The 22070-nt window shown below is 40.7% G+C and overlaps 3 protein-coding genes across 6 annotated transcripts in view; 2 read left to right on the plus strand and 1 right to left on the minus strand.

Moving 5' to 3' along the window:
- Positions 1-363: 363 nt before the first annotated feature.
- On the plus strand, positions 364-2573 carry ptges3l (prostaglandin E synthase 3 like). The gene is made up of 7 exons (XM_075457769.1): positions 364-593; positions 723-836; positions 939-1005; positions 1145-1243; positions 1409-1498; positions 1646-1708; positions 1906-2573. The coding sequence occupies exons 1-7, from the start codon at positions 559-561 to the stop codon at positions 1912-1914; spliced, it is 477 nt and encodes a 158-aa protein (XP_075313884.1). The 5' UTR covers positions 364-558; the 3' UTR covers positions 1915-2573.
- Positions 2574-4209: 1636 nt separating this feature from the next.
- On the plus strand, positions 4210-7988 carry aarsd1 (alanyl-tRNA synthetase domain containing 1). The gene is made up of 12 exons (XM_075457768.1): positions 4210-4366; positions 5507-5635; positions 5735-5894; positions 5993-6050; positions 6137-6293; positions 6423-6539; positions 6698-6828; positions 6929-6995; positions 7080-7171; positions 7316-7370; positions 7451-7545; positions 7634-7988. Exons 1-12 carry the CDS (start codon positions 4328-4330, stop codon positions 7770-7772), a joined length of 1239 nt encoding a protein of 412 aa, XP_075313883.1. The 5' UTR covers positions 4210-4327; the 3' UTR covers positions 7773-7988.
- LOC142374209 (myoferlin-like) overlaps positions 7834-22070 on the minus strand; it is a 28548-nt gene continuing 14311 nt past the window's right edge. For 2 of the 4 annotated variants that reach the window (XM_075457766.1, XM_075457764.1), the window contains 31 exons: positions 21276-21431; positions 21021-21152; positions 20633-20796; positions 19819-19933; positions 19470-19572; positions 19128-19270; positions 18225-18395; positions 17842-17935; positions 17676-17753; positions 17406-17587; positions 16620-16778; positions 16189-16290; positions 15941-16102; positions 14875-15040; positions 14718-14794; positions 12574-12585; positions 12378-12476; positions 12135-12263; positions 11839-11994; positions 11645-11736; positions 11352-11522; positions 11080-11228; positions 10618-10757; positions 10432-10520; positions 10255-10350; positions 9967-10108; positions 9769-9868; positions 9488-9678; positions 9219-9328; positions 8943-9090; positions 7834-8790 (listed from right to left, as the gene is read on the minus strand). In XM_075457766.1, coding sequence (XP_075313881.1) covers positions 8752-8790; positions 8943-9090; positions 9219-9328; positions 9488-9678; positions 9769-9868; positions 9967-10108; positions 10255-10350; positions 10432-10520; positions 10618-10757; positions 11080-11228; positions 11352-11522; positions 11645-11736; positions 11839-11994; positions 12135-12263; positions 12378-12476; positions 12574-12585; positions 14718-14794; positions 14875-15040; positions 15941-16102; positions 16189-16290; positions 16620-16778; positions 17406-17587; positions 17676-17753; positions 17842-17935; positions 18225-18395; positions 19128-19270; positions 19470-19572; positions 19819-19933; positions 20633-20796; positions 21021-21152; positions 21276-21431 — 3867 coding nt within the window. In that variant the 3' untranslated portion in view covers positions 7834-8751. Of the gene's footprint in view, positions 8791-8942; positions 9091-9218; positions 9329-9487; positions 9679-9768; positions 9869-9966; positions 10109-10254; positions 10351-10431; positions 10521-10617; positions 10758-11079; positions 11229-11351; positions 11523-11644; positions 11737-11838; positions 11995-12134; positions 12264-12377; positions 12477-12573; positions 12586-14545; positions 14603-14717; positions 14795-14874; positions 15041-15940; positions 16103-16188; positions 16291-16619; positions 16779-17405; positions 17588-17675; positions 17754-17841; positions 17936-18224; positions 18396-19127; positions 19271-19469; positions 19573-19818; positions 19934-20632; positions 20797-21020; positions 21153-21275; positions 21432-22070 lie in introns of all 4 variants that reach the window. The other 2 variants (XM_075457767.1, XM_075457765.1) reach the window with 2 other exon arrangements.

Here is a 22070-nt window from a genome sequence, read left to right on the forward strand (position 1 = left end):
GGCCCAATACAAGTTCAGTTAGTGGACATGAGAAAAATGCAGCAAAAACAAATGTGTACATTTTTGTGCAAATTGAGAAAACCCACTAATTGCCCAAATTGTGTTCAATGGTAAGCAGATCAATGATTACAACAAAAATGTTCGGCATAAAAGTAGTTACTCTGTGATTAATTGCTAAAACAATAGCCTCCAAATTTGGCTGCCTTTTGTTTTTGTCTTGCTGTTATCTGTCTTGAAGCTCCCCACCCCCAGAGCCGTTTCTGCCCACCCCCACCCACTCAAGCACCCAATGAGTGGGGTGGCTAGATGTATGGCAGAACACAGAAGATGCATCTCTTTTCCAGAGTGTTCCCCTGACAGCCTATAAAGGGCAGGGAAGGGGCTGTGACAGGCAAAAACCTACAGCAGCTGAAACTAACTGCTCTATATATAGCTTTCTGGGCCCTGGCCATAGCTTTGGAGCACGCAGCTGAACACAAAAGCCCCACACTTCTTGCTTTCCTGTGTTGACTCGGAAAAGAAAAGCGACTTCTCTTTGAATTTGGTCAAAGAATCGGAATGAACAAACCCAAAATTGTCAGACCAGAGGAGAGGTGAGTGTTGCCTGCCGTGGTCTTTGGGTGATGTTGGTAACCTCTCTCATGCAAGCTCTTTGCTAAAGCATTTAGGCTTCACACTTCAAAATGATCACACTGGTGATTCCTTAATGTGTGTCTCGACAGCCAGCCAGCACACGCGCTGTGGTATGACAGAAAGAAATATGTCACTGTCAACTTCATGGTTCAAAGACCTAAAGATGTCCAGGTTGACATCCAGCAAGACAAAATGATTTTATGGTATGTAAGTTTGGAGAAATCTCCCTTGATTTAATCTCTGCTTGACGTAATATACATATTTGCTCTTTGACTTTGACAACACTTTTTTTTTTTGTGAGACAGCTGCAAAAACGACACAGATGACGTCTTCTACAATGAGCTGTACTTCTTTGAAAAAGTCGACTTCAACGTAAGCATCTGTTGTTTTTTTGGGGGGGGGGACTTGATTACTTGTGCCATGTGACAAATTTGACATGTTGCATACTAAATGGTATAGCTACATTATCACGTTGTAACATATATCTTTTAAACTTGTCATGACTTTCAAGGACTCCAGAGAAAGAGTCTTTGACCGCACCATCAACGTCTTGCTGAGGAAGATTAAACCTGATTATGCATGGCCCCGTCTCCAGAAGGATCAAGCAAAGGTAAGTGCGCTATAATAGGTGTGCTATATTTATATATATTCATATATGTGTGTTGTGTTTATGTTGATCAGTCACAGGTTAATCTACATTACCAAACATTGACTCAGATTTACTCAGTCACGTTAGTGGATTCAGTTCTGCATCGCGTTATTCTTCTCTCTGCAGCCCAGTTGGATCGCTGTGGACTTTGATAACTGGAGGGACTGGGAGCATGAAGAAGACGAGGGAAAGGAAGAGTATGACAGATACATGGATGTGAGTGGTCATTGTGCTCAGTCGTGACATCATCTGAATCCTGTTTCACGTCTTGGTGCTTGTTCTTTGCAGTAAATGTCCAGCTATTTTTCTGTGTGTTTGGATTTACATCAGATAAGCTACACACACCTGGTTTTGATTTTTCAGATGATCCAGGAAATGGCCACCAGTAACAAAGGAAATACGCCGGATATGGGTGATCTAAGTGATGTAAGTGCAGAGTTCTGGGAGTTGAGGGGCTCTCTTTTAAAAGATAATGAATCCCCAAAATCAAATGGAGTTCATGCCAGTTTCAAGTGCGTCAGGCATGTATTTCATGTTGTGAGGTTGAATGAAAAGCACATTAACTGACTGATTATGTAAATGTGGATACTGACTTTTCATCTGTCCATTTGCTTCCTTTACAGTCTGACTGATACAGCACTTTATCACCTGTGTTTGGAGGCGGATATAACCTAATGGCTCGGGATGTTGAATACAGTGCTGATGCTTACATTATTTGCTTAGAAATGAATGTGTTGTGGTCCAAATCCTGTTTTTACATACATGATATTTTCTGTGTTTATTTATTGATGTATTGCAAATTACATGTCCAGTTTTAATTTAAAAAAAATGTAAAAAAGAAAAGAAAAAACAAGTTTTATCAATATAATTTAGACTGATGTCATGACGTTGGCGTGATATCATATACACTGGATTCCTAGATTTTATACAGATAGTCTAAAGAACACATACATACAAGCAGGTTTTTTTTGTTAAGACTCATGTAAATTGAATCTCTTTGAAATTAAATGCTCATTGGTCGTTGTCGATGGTTAACCATCTTGAATATATCAGCTGCTTATAGAAAATGATGCTTTAAACACTGATTATTGTTTTGGATAGCGGTGTTTTGGCCAGATGTGGTTCAAATGGATTTAAATCAGATGTTTCGCTTAATTAATCTGAATGGGTAATAGTTTATTGAGAGAGTTTATTTAAGCAGAAAATTGAGTATCAAAAACTCTCCTTCAATTAGTGCTGTTTGGACAGAGAAAATAATGGCAGAAGTTGTAAAAGAAAATAAAAAGTTATGAACGCTTTTCGAATTGGTGCAACTTATTTGATGAAATGTTCTGATCAGTTTCAACTCTGCCTTTCAGTTGGAGAACGCATTCAGTCTGTTGTATCTTAAGCTGACACTTACTGCTGTCAAACAAGTTTTAGGCTGTAAGAATAAGCTCATCTGACGTCTGTGTCTTTCAGATTTTACTGTCAGAGTGAACTGGATACTAATGTCAAGTTTATATACATTTTATTTGAACCTAATCTATGTTCAAAACTTACGTTTTATATGTTCAGCCTTAATTTTCATCCTTGCTGTCACGTTTAAAACGTGTTTCAAAGCGAAATTATGAAGGTAACACTGACAGTCCTGCCATGTCAGTGCTCAAAGACTGTTGGGAATATTATAAAGAAGGAAAGGGATTTGGTTGGACCATTGAAGAGGCTGCAAGCGTGTTTGGTTTAAAAAGCCTTAAATTTAACTCTGCATTGGCTATGAGTAATGTACCCCCATGGATCCTTTCTGCCCCAGATGTTAACACAGAGCTACTGAAAGTGAAGAAAGACCACCCTGATGATAATGGATTTGCAATACATTGTAAAACTTATTTGAATTCTGCATTTTATGGGTACATACAGATATTTACGGATGGCTCAAAAAACCCTCTTAACTGGCCAATGTAGTATTGGAATCTATATACCTGAATTCCAAAAGACGTATGGATACCGACTGAATAACTTCTTATCCATATACTCAGTAGAACTAACTGCTATAATCACTGCATTGAGATGGATTGAAGAAGTCAAGCCTTTTAAATCAGTCATCTGCACAGATTCACTCTCAGTATTGCAAAGCTTTATCGCTGCAAATGCAGTGAGAGATGACTTGGTTATCGAAACGAGGCAGCTTTTAGCCCAACTCAGTAATCTGGGGCTCATTGTCCAATTTTGCTGGGTGCCAGCTCATAAGGGCCTCAAGGGTAACGAAACTGCAGATAAAGCTGCCAAGGGACGCATTAGGTCTCCACTGTATCTTAATCCATGTTCCACTAGGAAAAGGGGAAGCTAAATCTTATATTAAGGCAGAAATTATGAATAGGTGGCAGGATGAATGGGAGTCAGACCCAAAAGGCAGGACATACTTTAATGTGCAACAGCAGGTTGGGGGGAGAATAATCATATCAGTGGGGCTTGGAAGAAGGGAGGAAGTGGTATACACAAGGCTGAGATTGGGGCATGCTGGCATCAATGCCACATTACATGTGTTGGGTAAAACTGATGGGCTTTGCACTGAATGCCAGGTCAAAGAAGATCTAGAGCACATTCTTTTTCAATGCAGGAAACACACTGACCACAGGTCACACTGGAGAGAACAGGGAGATATACAAAACATCTTGAAGGAAGAGGGAATGCAGGGCAATAGAATTGAAGGTCTTATGATGTACCTAAATAATGCAGAATTGATGAGCAGAATATAGGCTGTGTCACATTTCTTTCTTTATTTCTTTATTTTATTTTCTATTTTCATTTTATTTTTTCTTGCCATGCCATGACTTGACCTGATCACATCACACACTCCTGTGCAGTAGGTGGCGATATACAAGTCTAAATTGTGAACCGCCAAGAAGAAGAAGAAGAAATTATGAAGAAGAAAAAAAGTCGAGGCCGTTAGGTTTGGACTATGTTGCTACCCGTTAAAGGCTGACAGCTGCGAGCCAGTTTCTTTCATTTTATTCTATCTCGTGTTGCAGGTTGGCACGGATTTTTCAACTACAACGCCCCGAAATGGCTTTTCAGTGTCAGCGAGACTGCTATATGAAAGAGGTATGACTCTGTTATGAAGCATGCGAAAAGATATTTCCAGAAATGTAACCCTAATTTTTGCAGGAAATATTAGCATGGCTGCTACGCCGTGCTCCAGCTACAGTATCACTTGAGCTGACTTCACGTTCATTTTAGGAAGTTGAAAATATGGTTTTCAGAGAGGTTCGGACTGTGTATTACCATTTTAACAGTGCTATAATTACTTGTGTTGCCTCCGGCAGTTTCAATGTAACACACTTCCCCGAAATACAGTAGAAATGAACGACTTAATTGGCTTTTGATTCGGCCGGGAGAGGAAAAACTGCATTAAAACTGCATTTGTTTACTTTGTTTTTTTTTTTTGCATTAATCAAAGCCTTTTAAATGAAGTACGGCTGTTGTTAACAGATATAACCAGAAGGCGGCGATAATGCAGCTAAAAGGATTTTAACTCCCGTAAAACTTGTAAGAAGAAGCAGAAGGATTGTTTTGTTTGGTTTCTTTTTGGCACCTTTTTCACTTTAAATCTCGTCCGGTTAAAAAATGTTAACATAACACTTAAACAGGTCAAATCTCTGTGAAAGAGCAATTTTACATGGTACTTTTTTGGACCATATTCGATCCGATTTATATTAAAATCCGCATTACTTAGTAAAGATAGTAAAGACTCTTCAAAACACAGCTTGTGACTCGTGAAGCCTTTATTAGTGATAAAGTTAACAATTCCTCCACTCCATGTCAGTCTTTATTTGCAAGAAAAGCTCATTTTCTCTTCTATAGTATTATTATTATTATTAATAATAATAATGATGAAATATCATCAAGATGTTTCTATTTCTTCATTGTTCTGTTGTTCTCACCTTTTGTTTTTTCCAAATCTTTAAGTAGACCTGGTCTAAGGTGGTCTACATGGCTAACAAAAAATTTAAATGAATAAATAAATAAAATCATTTTTCATCTGTAGAAGAGTCTATTCCAGATTTGACCAGTCTGAGTATTATAATTATTTTAACTTGACTGGGTCAGAGGTGGCCCAGTTTTATTCATTTTCAAAATCAGGCACAAGTTAGGTTTCTTATGAGAATGAAATCCTTCACCCACTTGAGCTGCTTCCATGTGTGAGCGTGAGTTAAAATTGTCCTTTCTTTTGTTTCACTGTAGTTTGTGACCTCCGTGGTATCCTGTTGCCCCGCCGAACTAAAGCAAGAGGTGAATGGAAAAAAAGAAACTCTCAAAGGCTTCAACGTCAAGCTTCAAGACACCATTTTATTTCCTGAAGGAGGTGGCCAAGTAAGCTGGTTTTTCTCACTCTGCTGTCTAGCGTCCACATCAAGCATGTCCCGTCAGTAAGCCAGTATGTGTAACATATTTTGTGGAACTCTCCCTAAGCCAGACGACCATGGACTGATCGGAGGGGTCCCAGTTTTGAGGGTGACAAGGCAAGGACCAGATGCTTTACACTTTGCGACCTCTCCTCTGGATGTGGGTCAGGAGGTGCACGTGAAGGTGGACTGGGAGAGGAGGTTTGATCATATGCAGCAACACTCGGGTAAAAAGTAGTGACTCCTCCATTTTCACCTATGGATGCATGCTGTCGTCACACGGTTATTGCTCTAAGCTGTGGTTGGCTTGCCTCTTGCCTCTTAGGTCAGCATCTGATCACGGCTTTGGCAGACTCGATGTTTGGATACAAGACCACATCCTGGTACTTCACCGCCGCACACGTCGCTTTCCCCGTTTCACATCGAGATTCGGGAGTTTACCTCCTCTCCTCTTTCGGGTTCCTTTCAGGGATCTGGGGCGTCAGAGAAGCACCATTGAACTGGACACTCCGGGTGTGAAACCAGCGCAGCTTAAAGAACTGGAGGAAGCCATAAATGAGAGGATCAGAGCTCACATTCCCGTTAATGTTCAACTTCTCTCTATCGATGACCCTGCGGTGGAAAAGGTTTCCATGCATATGATAAACTTACTACGGCTTATCATCACGTGTTGCCAGTTTATGCTCACTAGAATAAAATGAGATCAGCGTAAACTGTTTAAAGCGTTGCGTGATTTGTGTCTGTGCATAAACCAGGTGAGGAGTCGGGGGCTGCCAGATGACCACGCTGGACCGATTCGGATCATTGATATGGAGGGCATTGATGCCAACATGTGCTGTGGAACCCATGTGTCTAACCTCAGTCACTTGCAGGTACTACTTTACACCCAAAATTCAGACGCATAAATCATTTTAAGCCCTTTATAGTAATTCAAAGTCAATATATACATTTTTTTATCATTAAGGGCATCTCAGATGATTCTAAGAAATTAGTCAAGTGTTTCCATTGGTTCCTTTTTCCTGAACTTTAGGTTATAAAGCTGCTGGGAACCGAGAAAGGAAAGAAAAACAAAACCAACCTCATCTTCTTGTCTGGAAACAGGGTTTTGAAGTACGCAGAGAGAAGCTACAGCACAGAGCGTTCGCTGGTGTCAGTTCTGAAGTCAGTTCAAAATGTATACGAGTTGCCAATATATCATCAGTGCGAGTTAAACTGGTTCACAAACCCAGTAGGGGAAACACTGTTTGTCATGGTTCCACAGGACAGGACCAGATGAGCACGTTGAGGCTGTTGATAAGCTGCAGAAATCTGTAAAGCTTCTACAGAAGGTGAGTGAATTTGACAATTTGTTTTTTTCTTGGTGCAACTTAAAACTTCAGACCCTCCAACCACTGTAAAACTCTCCTGACCAGACTAACCTGAGCTTGCTTCGGGATATGGCCGTCCTCATCGCTCAGAACTTTAAGAGCGACCCTCAAAGGGGAAACTTCTTCAGCTTGCACAAGTAAGAAATTTGAATTGAGTCCAAATGTCATGTGAGTGTGGAATTCTGACATTGTCTGATCTGATCCAGACCTCGATCGAGACACCATCAGGTTAGAAGTAGAAGTATGTAACACTGAAAATGGTTTGTTTTCTCCTCCTTCAGAAAAGAGGGAGATAATGAGTTCATGAATATCATAGCCAATGAAATAAACACAGAGGTAAGATCACAAACTGACTGCTTCCCTTTAGGTATTAGCATGTCTATGCTTGCTTGAAGCACTGTTTCATTTGCTCTTAGGAAACTTTGGTTTTCCTCACTGTTGGAGAGGAGAAGGGACCTGGTTTGTTTCTCCTGGCAGGACCAAGTGGACCAGTGACTGAGATGGGACCACGGTAGGAGACCCCTGCCCGCATATGTTGGTAGCTTCGGTTACAAAAAAAACTCAACTGTCTCTTAAAACTGTCTCTCTGTGCTCTCCAGGGTTTTAGAGTTGCTCCAAGGAAAGGGGGCGGGGAAGAACGGGCGTTTCCAAGGCAAAGCCAACAGCCTGGCACAGAGAGGGGAGGTGGAGGCTTTACTGAGGCAGCACTGCAAACATCGCAGCTCTGAGGAAGAATAAACCCAGCAATTACTCAGTGGAAGAAAATGTTTTTATTTCCTGAGATGAAACAACACAAGCCTAAAAGTCTTCAAGTTGTATTTTATTGTAACAAAATGCCGTGTTAAAGGGCACATACAAAGAATTTGATCTTTAAAAATGTATATAGTTTGGACTTCTGCACAGTATGTGCTGTACACATCTAAATATTAAATGTAAAGTTGAAGTCATTCATAACCCTGATCTGTCATCTTTGTCTTGCTTGATCATAGTATACATACTGATCTCCAAAGGCACTTTTATTGACAATTTACACACGCACATTAAAAATAAGTTTGATATATTTCATTTAAAATATCTGAAACTGGAATATTGCACGTGTGGGTTCTCTCCGGGTACTCCGGCTTCCCCCCAACGTCCAAAAAAATGCACGTTAGGTCAATTGGCCTAGGAGAGAGTGTGAGCGTGCCTGGTTATTTGTCTCAATTGCCTCAGTGTGGCCCTGTGATGGACTGACCTGTCCATGCAGTACCCTGCCTCTTTCCCAATGGCAGCTGGGATAGGCTCCAGCCCCCCCGCAACCCTGAACTGGATTAGGCGTGTATAGAAAATAGATGGATGAAAATAGAAAATACAAAAAAACAGACACTTGACTAAATGAGCTTCTCCTGTGGTTGCATTTGGCACAGTAGTGTTTACATTTTCTGAGCATTCTGTATGTGATTATATATAAAAAAAGCAATGACTTGATAACAAAGCACATATCGTAAGGACTGTGAGAGAATCACATGTTTGTCACAGTAATGTTGTATGGACAAAGTGTTCTTATGTTAGTGCAAATGTGCAAACACCCCATCCCATTGATAAAACTCAAAAAAAGAATAAAAAAATACAAGCAATACAAAAATACACTAGCACTACTTAGGTCCATTTGGTGTGATAATGTGGATCATTTGAAAACTTGTCCATGTGCTGATTCAGCTGCTCCTCCATTCCAGGGTTAACTCAGTGGCTTCACAATCTTCATTGAGATGTAGTTCTGGAAACAAAAAAAAAATATATCAAAAGATCTGTCAAGTTTCTGCTCGCCTATAGTCCGTACAAATAACCTAAAGCATACAGGATGTGGCCCACAGATTCCAGAACATATGATTAATCTTATTCAGGGGTTTCCCTCTTGCCTGCTCTTACCGGTAAAGAGTATAACAGGATAGCCAGGAAGAGAACCACGATGGTGAGGATGATGAGTCCAATAAAGAGGCACCTGAACCTTCTCCACACAATGAACTTCATGGTCTTGCATGGATTGGTGAACCAGAAGAAGGATGTTTCTGGGCGGCTGGAACACAGAAACAGTATTTGTCAGACATTAAAGCTTGTGTTACACTAATATACACCCCTCAATATCCATCCCAGATAGAATTCCACGGTATGGTTGGTTTCAGTTATTTGACAGTAGTCTCTTACTTGGGAAGGTCCAGTTTTGGATTCATGTTGGGTTCATCCCTGCCTTTTCCTGCAGGTCTCTCTTCTGCATCTGCTTCGCTTACAATCTCCAGTGTCATCTCCACTTTGCCCTGCGAACACAAGGCAAGACACCAGACTTTGAACTGATGTTTTCTAAACACAATTCTTTTAAAAAGTTGGGTCAGTGAAACTTCGTAACTTTTCTGAAAAATACTTTTTTTTTAAGAAGATTTATTCTATACTGGGGGTACTTTATTTTTTTAACTTACACCCAGGACCTTCTTCCCATTCTGTTCGATATAGCAGGGCCACCAGCCTCTGACTGACTGCTGAGCAAACAAAGACTTTGCCCTCTCCAGCTTGTGTGGCACCATTTCCAGATCATCCATCATCTTCAGAGAGCACTTCTCTGGGGTCTTTGCAGGAGCAACCAGTTTACGCAAATCCAGCTCCAATGTGCCTGGGATCACAGCGCATTAAGCTCTGTTTTTGTCATTTGGATCTTGTAGATACAGAAAATCTCCGTTTAACATAAAGTACGGTTTCTTACCGAGGTAATCATCCAGTGAGAACTTGTCATTATCCCATATCTGAACAATCAGCTTGGGGGGAATCCTGAACTCTGTTTTGTCAAGACTCCAAAAGTGTTCCTGTTGATTAAAAGAACACATGGAAACGTGCTTTAGATGAATAATTCAAACACACCAGGTCTTACTTTTCAAATGATCCAGATAGAAACAAGCCTTACTTTCTTGGATACAAGGCAGAGTTGTTCAGCTGGCAGGTAGTCGAAGCCAAAGACATACCGCCAGTTGAAGTTACCATCTCCATCCAGAGACCTGTAGTGGACATCAGTCTTCTGCTTGTCCTCCTCCATACCTGGCATCCAGCTGGCACCAAAACACAACACGTACGGTAATTCGATGGCCAGTTCATGGTAATTTCTTTTACATTTTTTTTCTCTTAAACACTTAAATGCTTAAACAACTAAAGAGTATTTTAAAAAGGGTTGTGAAATGAGAGATTCAAAATATACCCTTTGACGTAGATGTCACTCATGTCTTCTCCAGTGATGCTGGTCTCATCCAAAGTCACATCTGTTGTGTTCCAGATGATAGCGCGCAGGAAATACCTGAACATTTGAACATTGTGAATGTTAGCTCAGCGGCGTCTAATGTGACCGGTCATTTAGTGTTGAAGAAACGGCGCTTACCTCTTAGGCTTGCGTGGTGTGATGTCAAAGGGAGGTCCAGGAAGTCCGATACTCTTTGGGAAAACATCCACCCACATCTGAAGCCTTCCCTTAATTGATTGACAAAACATAGAAGTTTTACAAAACAGCTGCATCTGTCAGTGGGTCAGTGTGCGTAGTGAACAGGTACAGTATGTTTCATCAAACCTGAGACAGATTTGGCTGGAAGCTGCTGTAAAGGGTCCTGGTCTCCACATGTTCGGGGACAAGTCCTTGTGTTCTGAGCACGTGCAGACAGAGTCGTTCACTGGGTGGACCCAAGTGTTGATGAATTTCTTTGTTGTCCTCTTTATGCAAAAACACATTGTACCTCAGTTATACTCAGGCTGTATACTGTTAGTGTTGTTGTCTTTTGTGTAATAGCTAATAATTCAGTCATATGATTTTCCATATATTTAATATATTTTATATTTAAAATTATTTAAAACTGCCATTTATTATGACAGCCGGGTGAAAAGGCTGAAAGTAAAAACCTCTGTCAGCTGTAAAAATCAAGCATCAACTGCTGCATTCACATCAATGTAGTTTACACGTATTTCTAAGAAATAAAAAGCCAAATTAAGACAACTTTAATAATGTAAGTTGTTGTAAAAGGTTTAAAACCATTACCAAACTGTGCCAGTGTGTAATCTTTTCCATTGAAGGTAAGTGAGTTGCCGTTGTCTTCAGTCCTGGGTTTGGAAAGTCCTTTTAGCCGGGCCACATTCTCAAGGATCTGAGATGGCTTCAGCTGATCCCTCCACTGGTTGATGCCAGAACTTAGATGACACAAGAAGGGGTTTATTTTCTATTATAAGTCTGCGTTTTCATAAGACAGTTTCAGATTTTCGTTGTCCCATTTTCCCCTAAGACTCAAACCCTGCGCTCAGGTGTTTCCTTACATGCAGTAGGTTTGTGGAAGGCCACAGTATGAGTTGTATCGAGACAAGAAGCGGTTCTCTAGGTCAATCACTGTCTCTCCAACCTTCTCGTCGCGAGTCAGCAGATCAAAGTCATAGACTGCGATTTTCAGGTCCTTGTCTTGGGGCAGGAAGCCCGTCATCTCAAACATCCTAAACAACAGCAGGGGGTGTTTGGGAACTGTTAGGGTACAGTGAATTTCCAGAATTGACTTTAAGGATATAATTTTTGACAAGATAGGTTCAGTTGTTTGAAATTAGTTCTTAAGCTTTACCTTCCAAACACAGGGCCTGTTGTGTTGGGTAAGTAATTGTCTCTGTCTTCAATTGTATTTCTTCCCAATGAGATCTTTATGTATGGATCACACTGATAACACGAAAGAAAGTTCAAGCCAAAGGTGCTGACTAAGCCAAGAATGTCAAAATATTTGCCTTCTATTATTGCTGGTAAAACGGATTTTATTCTCACTCTGCCGTTATTGTCTTTAGGCTGCAGGTCTACTGCACGGACCACGTATATCCTGACTAGACACTCCTGAGGTCCACTTTCTGGCAGTTCTTTGAACTGACGGGGAGGGGAAGCAACACCTGGATCATCTGACAAGGGGTACACCTTGAAAGCACCCTGCAGGTAAAATACAATAAACTACACTTAACTGTGGAAATAAAGTACATTTCACAAGCTTTACTGTTGTCATTTCTTTGATAGGTTAAAGTTTACATTATGTGATCAAGCGTTAGCATTCCAAAATGATGTCAAACCACCTTAAACTCTCCAACCACAGTGGGGTCATCGTCCCCATTTTCATTCTTGCCGCGCTCCAGTTTGAAAGTGTTGCAGAAATCTGTCAACCCTTTGAACTCTGGGACATTCTCCAGTTCGCCGTCATAAACCTGAAAATTCACACACGCATTCAAGTCATCTGCAGCCACAGAAGAGGAGATTTTTTTTTTTTTAACTTTTTGAGATACAATCAGCTTCAATAGAAATCGATAAAGTCTGCTCACTGTGAGGGTATCATATCCTTTCCTGAGGTAAGGGCCGCATTTTTCCCGGTCTCCAACTGAGGCGTAGAATTTGCTCCACCAATCGACCGTCTCTTTCTCCTAAAAAATTAAATTGTATTCCATCGTGACTGACATATTGATTGGCATGGATCAACAAATCACTTCATTAAATCTCACGTGTTTTTTTTTCTCTCACCTTCTCAGCATGCTTTGGAGAAAGATGTGTGACAAAAAAACAAAACAGAAAAGGAGTCACAAATACATGAAGATACAACGATGACATCGGTGTTCAAAGGCATACAAGAAGCATGCACTCTGTAATAGGTTTCAAATGTTGACAGGAAAGTGAAACTCAGCTGTGGTGAAGGAAAGGTCAATAAAGCGATCCCAGTTGCAATTTTATGATTCAAAGCAATTCTGGGAAACAAGGGCGCAACAATGGACTTTATCTTTTTTTCACAGCAGAAATATTGCATATGTAGCAAGAGAGGAATGTGCATTACCAATGGCAGCATTCTATTTAGAAGTTACTGTGCATGCTGCTCTGCTGTAAAGGCCCTCTTCACACCTGATAATTGCATCCCAAGTATTTAATACCAAGTAAACAGCTGTAAGTACAAGTGTGAATACGTTCAGATCCCATTACATCTGAGGCAATCAGGGACACCTATGGCCACATTTTAGCAGTGTATACATGCACAGGCTCTGATCCACACTGAAGGACCACTGCTAAATTGACGTTTTCTCTGTAAGCACAATAACTCATGTTTGGTTCTCAAATCACATAAGCTGACTTTGTCCACAGCATGAAAAAAAAAGACCAAAAAGCAAATAATAAATTAGCCAAATTCTCTGGCATTACTTTAAAAATAACATATGTAGTCTAAGCAAACTAAAACAATGTATTTTGCCTGGCAGGTCTGATCCAGGCATGTGAAGGTATATTCTCATGCCATTTAAGACTTGGTATCTGCACAGTTGTTTATTTGCAAAAGTATCAACCAAGATTTAATACCAGGTGTGAAAAAGTCCCACATTTCTGCTGTGAAAAAGGCTAAATGTGTAGCTACACTGAGGCATTCCCTGACACTATGAGTTCCTTAAAGGTTGGGTAGGAGATCCTGGATTTTGAGTCCAGCGAAGCTGCATTTTCCCCCCGAAGGCACGCCTCTAGAGTACATGAACGCGCACGAGCACGAAGGTGCACGAGCGCTGTTCTGACAGCAAGCATTGATCGTTGCCGTATTTAGTATTTAGTATATGCTAACTATACGTTTAATAATGCCAGGTGCTAGCTAAGCTGGCTCTAGTTTAGCTTCCTGCCAAGCTTCTGGACACGTAATTTGTTCACGGAGCAGGGTACGCGCACAGGGGGAAGGAGGGGGAGGGAGGAGCAGATTGCAGTTTGATAGACGGCATCAGTATCCAATCATTGTGAACGGTCCGTTCACAATGATTGGATACTGTTTTTCCTAGATTGTACGATCTAGAGGCCACTAAAACTTTTCATATTTGTGTCAAAACTTTTAATTAATTGGTTGCAATGGGGGTGTGAAGAGTATTTCAAGCAATATGTAAAAAAATGTTCCAGAAAAAGTTCCCCTACCCAACCTTTAATCTGCAACATACCTCTCAGTGCTGCATCCTCTCAGCAAAGGAAGCACAGGTATATTATAAATGAAAACCTGTTGAGCCATGTGTTTATGATGCCACTGCAGTTAAGAGATGCAGAAAATGTACAAATGTTTTAATGATTCTTTCTCATTTGCTGCCAAGTCCATATTTAAGTTCAAATAACACTGATAAGAAAACTCATTTATCTAGTTTAATCTACTGTATGTCAAAATTTAAATTCTTACTTCTGGAAACCTCATGATAATGACCCTTTAACAGCTAAATTGGTGTAATGTGACTTGGATGCCTGGGTGTAAATGACTCATTTATGTGTTACGCCCTTGCTGTGATCAAAATGATTAAATGTGCTCATTAAAAAAGTTCCAGTTAAATTAAGTGAAATCACAGTCATTGAGATGAATCCCCTGTAGATTAATCGGGTAGTGACAACATAACGAGGCTGCAGCACTGTGGAATGAGTGATTATCAGCTTTCAAGTGTAATTGGTGCCCGGCCTTGTGAACTAAAAAGCTTTAATAAGTAATCATACATACAAAATAGGAAGTAGGGGAAGCCATTTTGTTGACAGCAGCTGACATGCTGTGAACAAACTGAAAGCCAGGATAATGAAGTTTGTCAAATTTGACTTGAAAGTCAAATTTTGTTTTTAATAGATTAGAGGAAACTTCATGTGCGTCAGTAACGACAGAAGGTGTTTGCGTTTACCTGAGCTTCTAGCAGCGGTCTTGCTTCTTCCATTGAAATTGAGACATCTTTGCGAGGTGAAGCCATCATCAGAGACACTGTTAAACAAGACAACATTAATGTAAGGAATTTTGTCTCTTTACTGTGGAATTAGAAAAATCTCAGTATTGCTCCTTACTTTTGGAGGCCCTGGCTCCCTCGGAAATGATGACATAGGGGTCACATCTGAACTCTTCCAGAGATGTGACGGTGCACTGACCTACGACAGGCTTCCTACCAAACGGACGATGGTCGATCACCTTCAGCACAATGGGAGGTGTGTACATCTCATCTTTTGGGAGGAGCTGGATGAGAGTAAGTGACAAAAATAATATATCTGGTCATATTTGGAGGTTTGACTCAGTTTTCATGAAGCATTTTTTTACATGTTTGGCATTACTTATGATGCCAAATTCTAGCGAATCAGTGCATCATATTCGCAATTTTTTTCTAATTCCAACTCAATAAATTTAAGTTGGTTATACTTTTCTTACTGATGGATATGTGTCTGCTTAAAGGATAAGACCGGTTTTTTGACATTGGGCCCTTGATTTCACATTATAACATGATGTTCTACTCACCCCTGCTTGTTGTTGGTCATTTGGAGCTGTTCCGAAGATATTCGCGAGGCGTCTGGCTGCTCTCTTGAGATATTCGGCCATGAAACGGTTTCCTATGGGCAAGCTTATACAGGCACAAACTATGCTGTTTATAATTTATTAATTACTCTACACTAGCACTGATAACGTGGAGGTGCGTCGCTTACTTAAAAAAATCCGGGTTACTAATTTTGAATTTTAGCCGAATGAATAAATAGGCAGCAGGTCTGTGGGCTGTCTGTGGCAGTAGCACGACAATGAAGTCAGTTACACCCACTTTACGACGAAAAAATCAAAATTACAATAACCCGGATTTTTTTAAGTAAGCGACGCACCTCCACGTTATCAGTGCTAGTGTACAGTAATTAATAAATTATAAACAGCATAGTTTGTGCCTGTATAAGCTTGCCCATAGGAAACCGTTTCATGGCCGAATATCTCAAGAGAGCAGCCAGACGCCTCTCGAATATCTTCGGAACAGCTCCAAATGACCAACAACAAGCAGGGGTGAGTAGAACATCATGTTATAATGTGAAATCAAGGGCCCAATGTCAAAAAACCGATCTTATCCTTTAATCTAATCCACTTGTGCAACACTGTCATTACCACTTTGATGAAGAGGACAGAGCCGGGAAAGTTAGGGCTCTTCTTCATGTTCTTGATGACAGCTGTCTCCACCCTCTGCCCCCCACACTCCACCACAAGGCTGGGTGAAGACACTGAGGCCAGCTGATAGGACTTCATGTTCCTCAGACCCCATGCAAGAATCTAAAAACACACATAGCAGAGATGGTATTTAGAGACAGGACGTACATCCGTTCAGAGGGCTGGTCGTGCCGAAGGTCGTGCATTACCTCCACAGCAGTGAGCTGCACCACGGGGCGGACACCCTGAGGAACCATGTAGAGGTTCTCAGCTCGCTTTGGGGGAACCAGGGGAAGATCTGAGTCACCCGACTACAAGAACAGAGACACATGTTAAATAAACAAGTGAGTGTGTAACATGAGTATGACATAATCTAACACTTGTTTCAATAAAAGTCAACATTATTCTCAATATTGCATGTAGTGTATGGAAATCAGGAGATATAATTTAAAATATATGAATAATTACAAACATTGATTTTCTACATGTCATAAATGTATGACAGTCTGGTCGTTAGGCAGGTAATACGTTACATAAGATGACTCAATCTTAATGTCACAGAACTTCAGGTTTAAAGAATGCACAGAAATAATGTTTCACATACTGTAAACATCCCATTAGGTATTATATTTACGCATACCTTGTCTTTAAGAATGAGCTCAGCAGCCACCAGTGCCTCCCCTGCCTTCTGCCCCTTCTGGATGATGGGATGCCATAGCAGCCTGGGTGTCTGATTCATGCCAGGATTCAGCTTCACCAGTGGGGTGCAAACACTGCGGCCAAGCATCTCATCCTTCCCCTACGCAGAAGAACACAAGCTACACTTTCATATTTGCTTAGCTAAAATTTCCAAGATGATGCCACTAATGAGGTCAACATTGTATGAAGACAATTTAGACAGGATGAAAGAGAAAACAGAGATTTTTAAAAAAAGACATTCAGCATAAGTTAGATGAGGAGAGGCACAGCTGACAGGTGGAGTCAGGCGTAGATGGTTGTTTTTTCCTCTTCAAATTTCCAAATAACATTGTTTAAAAGAATAAAACTAAGCCAGGAAATATCCAAGGTTTCTTAAGGACAATTCATGGTGGCAAAGTCAACTTTGTCTCAGTTTCCTGCTCAGAAAATTGATCCAGATGTTTAATATTGCTCACACTTGCCTTCCTGTTATTAGATGGAATTTACACACTTCCTGCCCAAAGGTTGACACATATATGCGTCCAGAGCATGGCAAAAATAAGGAAATAAATTTGATAAAGACTAGCAGAGCTGGGTCTCTGCTGAGAAAAACACCAACACACACTTCTGCTGGGTCCTAAGACGTGATTGAGAGAAATTACTTCTCAAAAACCTCTTCTTTTTATTTGACTTTTTAAGGAGTGTTTCGCTACAAATGCTTTCTGTACATACAGCTTTCATAGCCTACCACTTGGTCATTGTCGAAGAACTCCAGCACCACGTCAGGAGGACAGTGAGCAATGTTCTGGGGGTCTCCATAAATCTCGACATCACTGAAAATCAGAGTTTGATCCCAGGTCGGGTTCAGCGTTGCTTTGAGTTTCTCTGTTGTCTTACTAACATGCAGGAAGGAGACGTGTGCATAAGGATCTGTAATGTAAAAAAGATGTGGTTCAGTGTTCATGTTTAACTTTTGCAAAGGTGGTTTATGGACTTTGACCAACAAGTAACATCTTACCAGAAAAACTATCTTTGTCCATAGATGTCAGGTTCCTTGCCTGATAGATGTAGACACGGAGGTGGTACATGAATGACCCTACAGAGGGGAAAAAAGGTCAAATGGAACAATTATTACATGTGTATTGTATGTTGTTTTATCTACGTCTTGGCACTGTGTCACTCACTGTCAAAGGAACAGGACACAGTGGGAGTGTTGGCACCAAACAGCTTGGTAGCATCGGCTTTGGAGTCTTTTTCTTTTTCCTCTGTATCAACACCCTGTAGAGCAAACCAGTCCAGTATCTTAGATCTACATGTTCATGCGTCACATATTCCAAAAAAAAACCCACGCCAATGGACAGTAGATTTGTTTAATTGACAGCCAAATATTTGGAAGTACTTAGTGACTCATTGTGCTCAGAGTCAGTTCCTGCTTTATGGCTTCCTTTCCTCTCCAAGTTAAACAAAGGATGCTTCGCTGCTCGAATTCCGGCTCACAAAGTAAGTTTCACTCCTTGCGAAAGCAAATTAGTCAACATAAGAAGTTTGTCATTTTTCCTTTCCTTACCAATGCACCCTCCAGCTTAAAGATGGCACAGGCGCCTAGGCGATCTTCTGGTGCCATCTTACGCCTCCAGCGCCTTCGACGAAACGTGTCTGATGAGCGCTCCTTTGTGTGGAATTTCCAGCCAATCAGGGAGGAGAATTCCCAGCCCTCAGGGTCACCTTGATCTCGCCTCTGTGTGTAAAAGGAAACCTGTAGCTCAAATGTTTTTATATGAAATACTATTTTTTTTAATATTTCAACTATAGAAAGGTCGAGTCACAATAATACAAGAAGCAGAGAGCGGACGAGAGAAAACGAACTTTGGTTTCGAGATCACAAAGTGATCACGGTGAGCATTAAAATGACTTCTTACACCTAATTTCATAGTATATTCTAATAATATGGTATAGTTAGGGAGGATCTCTAACGTTAAGTAAAGGCATAAATGTGTAACTCTGTTTGCTGCACTGGGTTTAGTAAATATCTCCTCTTGAGCACAGACGGTGGTGCATGTGGGCATAGATAAGAGTGTAACCACTTCTGTGACACTCCAGTCGCTGGCCTTCAGGTGAACCCACTGATTGTGGTGATGAGAACGCAAACTTTTCTTGCCAAAAGTAAAACAATATATCCACCCATTATCTTGAGATAAAAAGCCTATCGATCTCAACAAAACGATACACTATACATGTATCCATCATCAAGACAACAGATTTCTTGTCCTCTTGAGACATAATCAACCACAAAATGATCTTTGTCATCTCGAAATAAAGAGAAAATTCAATTGTGATCTTGTAAACAAATTAAATTCAAGGATGGGCACTCTTGGCCTCTGTAATAATGCAATCTATAAAGTATCATTCTCAAATCAAACTAAACTTGAGCCGCAGACAATAGTCTACAACACTACTGTCTTGTGCTCACCTCCAGCGCTGCTCCTGCAGGGAGTGCAGCTCTCTTGCGGGGTCGAACCAGCCTCCTCCTGCGGTGGACATAGTAGACCTTCTCTGCAGGGACCCAGGACCGAGGCTTGTCATCTGGGGGAATGGTCACCCCATACTCCCAGCCTTTAGGGTGCACACGGGCACATAAGAACATGGGCACAGCTATCTTTAAACAAGTTTACTTGGTCATTTTGACTACTAAATCATCACTATAAACCACTCAGAATTTAATTAACTACCTTTGTTTGCAGGTAAACTGTTTTAAAAGAAGAAAAAATAAAAGATACAATCTCGCTTTCAGCTAATGGGGGAATTTTTGCACCTTGATCATCCACAGCTCTGTTGTCATCAACAGTCCAATTATCCTCCCACGTCCAACCTGGGGGACAGTCAAACTCTCCTGGGTTTCGGCTCTTCTCCCCATTCTGTACAACACAAAAACTCTGTTAGCAACACACATGCACTCAGATGGATAACGCAGGTGACAGTGATTAGGAAGAGTCAATGAGCAACTAAAAAGTGCTTAACGTGTAGGTCTAGTTACTGATCTTACATGTAAATTCATGAGTACAATCCCTGACTAGAAAAGAGAAGAAAAGAGAAAGATTGTATCTGCATGTCATTTGCAGCTGCACTGCTCATTATTTCCATGCCAGGTTTGCTCGTCTCACCACATCCGTGTATGGCTCAGAGGCAGCGCTCCACTCTCCACCGGGGAAGCGGGTGTCATTCTGGAAAACCTCATCCATGAATTCAGTGTGTCCTGCATCTGCCTCTGTTAGCAGACTGAAACAAAGTCATACATTTGTAGCATCTGTGCGTATATTATCAAAGGATTAAACTTTCTGCAGCCACTTTGGTGTTCCCCTTATGGCAGCATCAAAAAGCACATTACAGCAAAAATCCCAACACACAGCCACTTTTGTAAGGTGTTGTAAGTTCGAAGTAACCCAACAGATAGCATAACTACATGAACTCTGCATGGACTTGAATGTACTTTATCATACTATTACTACTACTATATACTACTACTATACTACTGCCTATTTGTCTTTACTATTTCCCTGCTGGACAAGGCATGTGTACAGCAGTTGCTGCTTGAGTCACATATCTATTGATGATGTTGGCACAGAAAACCAAACAATGATGTATGTGGAACTGGAGGGAAAGTAATGACTGCTCTTGAGATGAAGGAGGTAGATTGAGGCGTAAACAGGAAACAGTAAATCCCAGCTCACTGGCACAGCCTGGTACTATCATTAAATCTGGGCCCACTCCATAAAAGGAATGTAAACAGCTGTAGCCCATTCCCACAAAGTTTACAGAGGTGTATTCAGTTACAAAGAAAATAAAAAGCTACACATACCACCACAATCGTGATCTGAAGTGCAGTCTGAACCCTAAAAGCTAGTCTTTTTCATCAAACGTGTTATATTCCAGAAGGAGAAAAACACCAAATAATCAATCGTTTCCAAGCATACTCACGCTTTTTCTGGATCAATGAACCAGTCAGACTCCCACTGCCATCCCCTTGGTGGAACGAAGTACTCTTGTTTCAGCTTCAGTTTGCCCGTTAGGTCTGAGAATTTGTGGCGCCCCACCAGTCCTGTGGTCCCCCACTTCCCAAAGACTTGAGCCTGGTTTTCGTACTATAATGAAACACAGGACCAGTTAACTTCATTGTTCTGGTTTGACAATAGACAGGAATAACTGCATAGTGCACGTTTTTTCATAATAAACTTCCAGAAATTGGAAAATATCTAAAACATTTCCAAAATTATATTGTGAATACAGGCTGGTTGGTCAATAGTTTGCCCTCTTTAAGGGAAGGTTAATAAAACTCAGAATAAGTTGTGTTTTTGGAGTAGCGTACCAGCTCAGCAAACACGCTGAATGTTCCCTCGGAGAATGAGTTGAACTTTTTCTCATGTGCAGACAGGCCCAGCCACATGTTGACTCTAATCTGAACAGGTACTTTCAAGCCTTTGGTCTTGTCCATGGGGTACTGCAGGAATAAAAAAAGAAGGAAGTCACAGAAACTGCCATGTAGATCAATCTGATTCACCTGATTCCTATATAACGTTCCAGCCCATGCTCTTCTCTTACTTTTTAAAGAATTAACAAGTACCTGTAAAAAGATGGTCTGAGTTTTGCCACAGTGTTGTCCACAGGACTGCTCGCTGTATGTTGAATACAGGATTTGGTGAGCTGGAATACGACTGTAGGCCACCCTCTTCTCACCTCGCAGCATCCAAATGATCACATCAGGCATGCTGTTCTGGGGCTGGAAGCAGTGAGAATAACACCATGTAAACCCATGCAGTATTAAGGATACAAAGTGCATCAATTAGAGCACGTATTTCCCCAAATTTAGATAGAAATCTTTCATTGTTTGAAATTTCATTGCATAGTTTGAACTAATTTTGTAAGTGAAGCAATTTTGCAAGAAACATTGTGAGCAATGAAATATTTCCGGAATGTACTTTTCTGTGCAACAGATGATAACCAGGACAACACATGAGCCCTATTTTATCAATAATTCCCTTTTCCTTTATTTGTCATATATGGGGATGAACAATTTTTCAACCACTAAGTTTTCCATAATTCTAATTTCTGCTAAAGTACTATGCAAAAGCCTTTAGCTAGCATTCATTTCTTTATCTAATTCCAGGAAAACATGATATAGATGCAGTGAGTTATTGAAACACGTGCAAATATAAATAGAAATACAATATATAAAACAAGAACAAAGTTTGCACCATTCCAACAAACTTGAAAAGTCATGATTTGGTTTGACCACCTTTGTTCGTCACAGCCTGAACCCTCTTAGACTAGCTTTCTTGTCATTTCTTTAAGTCGTCTTCAGGAACAATTCTCCAGGCTTCTTGAAGGATATTTCAAAGCTCTTCTTTGGATGTTGACT

The sequence above is a fragment of the Odontesthes bonariensis genome, chromosome 23 (genome assembly GCF_027942865.1).
Source record: "Odontesthes bonariensis isolate fOdoBon6 chromosome 23, fOdoBon6.hap1, whole genome shotgun sequence".
Taxonomy (NCBI): Eukaryota; Metazoa; Chordata; class Actinopteri; order Atheriniformes; family Atherinopsidae; genus Odontesthes; species Odontesthes bonariensis.

What these genes read in the sequence shown, in the direction of transcription:
- ptges3l (XM_075457769.1), top strand. Translation starts at nt 559, where the DNA reads ATGAACAAACCCAAAATTGTCAGACCAGAGGAGAG. An exon ending in CAAGACAAAATGATTTTATG is followed by an intron (nt 837 to 938) that starts GTATGTAAGTTT and finishes TTTGTGAGACAG; the next exon opens with CTGCAAAAACGACACAGATG. An exon ending in TTGAAAAAGTCGACTTCAAC is followed by an intron (nt 1,006 to 1,144) that starts GTAAGCATCTGT and finishes ATGACTTTCAAG; the next exon opens with GACTCCAGAGAAAGAGTCTT.
- aarsd1 (XM_075457768.1), top strand. Translation starts at nt 4,328, where the DNA reads ATGGCTTTTCAGTGTCAGCGAGACTGCTATATGAAAGAG. An exon ending in TCGCTGGTGTCAGTTCTGAA is followed by an intron (nt 6,829 to 6,928) that starts GTCAGTTCAAAA and finishes ATGGTTCCACAG; the next exon opens with GACAGGACCAGATGAGCACG. An exon ending in GTGACTGAGATGGGACCACG is followed by an intron (nt 7,546 to 7,633) that starts GTAGGAGACCCC and finishes TGTGCTCTCCAG; the next exon opens with GGTTTTAGAGTTGCTCCAAG.